We start from the raw sequence: 6,112 nt of genomic DNA, 5'->3' as shown, positions 1-6,112 counted from the left end.
AAACTGTCTCCATATATTAACTAAGGTTTTTTCTCATTTTCTCAGTAAAACAATCTCCACTGGTATTGAACTGATTTCAAGATGCTTTAGCTTGTGCAAAAAATACACTACTATCACGTTTTACAAAGAGGGGGTAATATTTTCTTAAATCAATAAATAAGCATGTTGCAAGACTGAAAAACATTTCAGGTAATACTGAAACAACACAACCCAAGTTTCTACATTTTTAAACGTCAGTTCTTAAGATTTAGAACAAGGATTAGCACATTAACAACCCCAGTTGGCCAGTTTCATTGGAACAGACTTGTATATTCATTACTTATGACCACGATCAACCACAATGGCAGAGTTGAATAGTTGTAACAGAAACTATATTGCCCCAATATTTACTATCTGCCCTTTATAAAGACTGTCAAGACCTGATTTAGAAAGCAATCTCCCAAAGGAAATCAAGTTTTTATGAGTTGGGATGCCTCTATGCTTCTATTTGACCATAGAGGTGGTTCCTTTATTAACTTTTTGATTCTGCCAAATGACTTAACTCCACAACTCATTCCACCAACATATTATTAAGCACTTGTCAGGATATTAAATTCAGATTTAAGGGGAAAATACTAACTCCAAATAAAATTTAAAAAATGTTTCCACCTCACCAACTTCTTGTAAGCAACGGCAACTAAATAGATGAATTAAAGAGAAATTTCTTTGGGTTATTATTCAATTGCTAGTTTGCCCTTTTCTCCAATCATTAAAGAAAACCACATTGAAATGGCGATATGGCTGGGACAACAAGAGTGTATCCCTATCCCTTACTGAAAAAGGCACTCTCCAACAACTAAGTAAAAATGCCATTACAGAACCATAAACTTCTTGCGTAGAAGTGGAAGCCTATAATCATTTTTTCAAGTCATCAATAACGCCACCTAGACCTAGACAAGTTTGTTCTGCTATATAGTGCCCATTTAAGAAGTGTAAGTAGCTGAAAGTAATAATCTCCCTCCCTCTCACCATTACAATTATCCAGCCCATTATCTTTGCTCATCTTTAGCATCCCAGAAGGAGGAAAAATCCCTGAAAGAAATGGAGTGAAGGAATTGTGGTGCTTACCTTCCACAAATAGCATGAAATGATGTGACTACTGGGAATAATCCTATTTTTAAAGACTTGAAAGCACTCAAGTCAATCTTTGTAATTAGTTTACAACAGTAATTGACCAGAAGTTTCATGATTACATTTCAGAAAACTGGTAAAACCTCACTTTAAAGATAAAACCAGGTTATCATCAAACTTTGTAACTGAGATGCCAAATAAAGCAACTATGTGCAACTATCTATAAGTTACCTGTTTAACATAATTTAAAACATATGTACTACATACACACTACTAGTTACTGAATAACATGGTGTTATTCAGTAGTGAATTAACAGCTAAAATGTATGGAACACCTTTTACTAAGTACCCAATATTACACCAGGTTCTTTTCGTGATTCTTTTCTTCCTCATACTACTACAAATATCAGTAGTAACATCTGGAGAGGTTAAGTATCTATATTATGGTTAAGTATCTATATTGGCTCTTAAAAGCCAACCCCAGGTTTCAAATGCAGGTGGGACCATTCCCACTATGCTGCATGTCACTACATTAAAATCACATTTTGGGAGCACTCACCTATACCTCCAAGAATTAGAATACTGCTACAGTGAACATGTCACAACAGTGATCTTACAACAGACCTAATGATTTGACACATTATAAAGTACAATCAATGTGCCAGATAAGGTTTCTATAAAAATACGTTACGTGGAGGTGGAGTAAATTTGTAGCATAAATTATGCATTAGCAAATGACAAACCGAACAAGTTATGTCTCCTAAGTAAATAAAACTCAGTCACAAAACCTTTTAAAGTACATAATTACAGATTATACAATTACCCCCAAGTCCTTAAGTAGAAAGTCTTCCAGTATACTTGTCCCACAGGGCCCGTAATTATATATTAAAACAACTACAGCTTTCTATGGCGTGCCGTCATTTTTTTCTCCCCTAATTTCAGGCATTCAATCCTAAAGTAACATTAGGATTAAAATTGAGATTTTTAGGAATTTTGCTATTGTTTGAAATGTCCTGCCCATCTCCTTCCCAACAGCCAAATAACCATTATGACCTTAGAAATAACTATTCAAAAGAAAAAATTCTTTTACTCTATTATTTTAAATTCCTAACAATATCCCCAAGTTTATCATGTAAGCCAAAATTTACAATGTCTCGCTTTAAAGAAAAATTTCACCAGCATGTGCCTTCTTTAATCCAGGTATCTAGATTCCTTCATAAAGTTTATGAATTATGAAGCTTCAAATAGAAGGCGATGTCAGGGTAAGGATACTTGGTTGTTTTCCTGGTCAAAAACAAGTCATTCAGGGCCTCCCCTGGTGACGTAGCCGTTGAGCGCTGGGCTAAGAGGCTGCCTGCAGCCTCTGCAGCACCGGTTCGATCCCTGGCTGCCAGCTAGAGTCCCACATGACGTGACAGACCTCTCCTGCCAAGCCCGTTGCTCCCCTCAGCAGTGTAGTTCGCCAGTCTGCCTATTCTGTTCCCCGCTCTGTCTCTGGTGAATCCTCTCACCCTTCCACGCTTCTGACTGTACCCAGTGCTTGTATAAATAAATAAATTAAAAAAAAAAAACCAACTCACTTCTGACATTTCTAAATAAGTTAAAAATGAATGTTTATAGAACCATATTCTAATTAACAGTACATTATAAATACTAGTAAGGGACCAGGAGTATTTGCTTAGGTACCAGACCCTTCAACATACTGAATTTAAATTTTTTATATTATCTGATGTTATCAAATCAATGGTTGCATTTAGGTTAATACAGCTATATTTATTTCAACTTCAATAAAAATATATTTATGAAATAAATCTCTCATCCTTTTCTTAATATAAACCAAGATACAGTTTTTTAAATTGTTTTAAACCCATTAAGGATTTTGCTCATTAATTACAATTCATAACAAAAATAAATTTAAAAAAATACTAAGGAGGATGGCATTAAGAGGTAAGAATTACAAAAGAGGGAAGCACCATGAAACTTTGGGAGGTGACAGCTATGTACACCACTTGATTGCAGTGACAGTTTCACAGGTCAAAATATCGAAATATATGCTGCAAGTGTGTGTCAAGCTATACCTAAATAAAGTGGGTTATTAAAAAAAAAACTTGCTTCAGAGAAACTGAGTTTAACCAGCCCAAACTAATCCCACCCACCCACCCCCAAAACCTCCACAGTCTATTTGCACTTTGGCAATTTCACTCTAGATGTACAATTTAACTAGTTTCTACACTTGGTGGGGCTCCCTCACAAAAAGTATGGTCCAAAATCTTTATCAGTTCACCATTATTTTAAAAAGCAAGTTAAAATTATGCTAATGTTTAACAGTTCTATCAAAATACAATTTGTAAGGCTCCACTCCCAACCAAACTTATTAATCCTATCATTTAATGAATGAAATAACTATGCTGCTATACCTTACTATATTTATAAAGTGAACTACTAAACACATCCCCATACCACAATGCATGAATGTACAATAAATATTACTTAACTTCTGATAAATGAGAATTAGGCCCCCAAATTTATCTGAATATAAGGCAGGAGATGACAGAAAATTAAAAAATTACAAAATATTTCCTGCAAACTATTTAGATAACACAGTAAGGTAGATTTTAAATGTAAACCACATTTCTCAGGTCCCTTGTAGCATTTGTTAGCAAATACAGTTTGTATTAGATTTCATTAATCTACTAACCAAAGAATGCAACCCAAGAGTCCAAAAGACATTCAAATGCGTTGGAACAGTTTTGTCAAAGTGTGACTGGACTGATGTGGCATATAATAGAATGCCTATTTTAAAAGATAATTTAAAGATATATTAAATACTTTGTTACTCATCCTTGTAAGTTTTGTGAAGTTGACAATTGTGTCCCACCCCCATCACCATTCTCAGTGTGAACAAAAAAATGACTTTAGGTAAGAGTTGGGGGGTCCAGGCAGGATACTGAGATAGACGCAGAACAACTATTGCAGCCTTCTAAGAAGACAATTTAAAAAAAAAGAATAATCACTGACATAAAATCTAAAACATTTCTGTTCTAAGATTATACTCTTTATAATTAAAATATATTTAAACATAGGAGTGGGATGGGATAGTAAATGAGGGTAAACAAAATCAGAAAAATCAAAATACAATTAGAGTCAATTATTCTTCCCACCAGCAGTAAAACAGATGATTCTAAAATTAATGTACAAATGAAAATAAAGTGGTTAGCATTCATTCATTTAATAAGCATATTAAGCAGTTGATAATAAAGACTATTTACCATAGCTTATTTTTTCTAAAATCAGGAAGTAATCACCATCTTGAATTAAGTATAACTTTGTTTTAATTAGTGAATAAAGCACATTTGTGTTTAGAGACCAATACCTTCAACACTACAGAAAACAACAGTATTCTGAAAATCCAGTTTTATTTTCCATGTTGTGGACAGATCCAGTCAGTGTGATCAGTTTTTCTGCAAGTGTAATAATTTATCAAAATAAGTTTTCCCACAAGACTCTTTTCCATCAACTCTGAAAACCCTGGTCTGACACATACCCAAATAAAGCTCTTGAAAATCACCTCTTAAAATTTGGAAGAAAGTGTGGCAAGTCTTTTCTGTAACATTTACTGAACTACAAAATGGCTAAAGAGCAATTTATGTTTTTAAAAGGTGACTAGTACAACAGCTGAATTCAGGAAATTAATGTTTTAGTGCACTTTGCTCCAGTTTTAGCCAACATGCTACATTGTCCTTTTGGGGGGGGATTTGGGGCACACAAAGTGGACTTGAGGATTTCCATTGTACGAAAAAGATATGACTCTGCAAGCAAAACAGTGTAAGCTGCCTTTTTTCTTAAGACCTGGACATTTTAAGACAGAAGCTTTGCAAAACATTACACAATTTTTTATTATTAAATGAGAAAAATCTCATTTGTTACATCGTCACATTGCTAGTCAGAGAAATGCTGCAGTGATGAAGAAAGTCAATGTTGGATCAACCAAAGTCCTCATGTCTACAACATTCATTTACAAAGAAAATAATGTTCAACACAGCCCAACACAACATTCTTGGTTTTCTTCATATTGAAGTCCCCCAAAAAAATCATCTTCTAATGGGGTATTTTACTACATAAATTATAGTTCTTCGTTTTTACAATTCACCCCAAACTGTATGAGAGAGATGTATCACACTAAAATTTCTAAAGCTGTTAGGAAATCCTTCACACATCATCATCATCTGATGTGTCACTGCTACTTGTTTCTGTGTCATCATTCTCAATAGTGGGTTTGAAAGTGCTGTTTTTCCAGGGTCCAAACTTGAAGTCACAGATCAGGCCATTTTTCAAAATACCATTTTTCCTCAGACCATTCTTCTGTAACTAAAATGTCAAAAATAAATAAATTAAATGAACTACCCTCCATGAGTTATTTAACCTAATGACAATAGTTAACACAATCGTTATTTAACATAATAATGACATAATAGCAATATAACCATGAACATAGTAAAGTTAATAAAAACGTATTCTACGCTGAAAATTCCACAGCTAACATTGGGGGGGGGGGGGAGACACAGATAATGACCCCACTGATGTAACAACTTTCTAGGAATAAATCACTATGCATTACGAAAAAGAAAAAAACACATTCACTAAACTGCTATACAAATAATAAATAATTATGTAGTTATCAGTATAATGAAAAGAGCACAGATTTTGGATGCAAACAGGGTAGATGTGGATACCAATTCTGTCATTTAAGGTACTAAATCTTAAAAATTTTCATTTCCTTAGGTGAAAATACCTTCTGCTGCTACTCAGAATATACTTATTCAGCAACTATTAAACGATAGATTATTTTTATTATTCTAATTTGACAGAATTAACAAATCCCACAATTTGCTTTTTTATACACATATTTACTCATGTACAAATACTAATCATTTCATACTCCTAAAAAACCTCCAAAAGTTGGGCCTCCCTGGTGGCACAAGGGATTAAGACACAACCTATG

The 6,112-nt window shown here is 33.9% G+C and overlaps 1 protein-coding gene across 6 annotated transcripts in view; it reads right to left on the bottom strand.

The window, feature by feature from the left end:
- Nucleotides 1-5,319: 5,319 nt before the first annotated feature.
- Nucleotides 5,320-6,112, bottom strand: part of GPBP1 (GC-rich promoter binding protein 1) — a gene marked incomplete at both ends in the record, with an annotated part of 31,318 nt that continues 30,525 nt past the window's right edge. For all 6 annotated transcript variants that reach the window (XM_084233791.1, XM_084233793.1, XM_084233790.1 and 3 more), the window contains one exon: nt 5,320-5,478. In XM_084233791.1, the coding sequence (XP_084089917.1) occupies nt 5,320-5,478 (159 nt within the window). The remainder of the gene's footprint in view (nt 5,479-6,112) is intronic.

This window comes from Talpa europaea (assembly GCF_964194135.1).
Source record: "Talpa europaea genome assembly, chromosome: 5".
Classification (NCBI taxonomy): Eukaryota; Metazoa; Chordata; class Mammalia; order Eulipotyphla; family Talpidae; genus Talpa; species Talpa europaea.
Note: the sequence above shows the minus strand (reverse complement) of the source record. Positions and strands in the feature narration are given on the sequence as shown.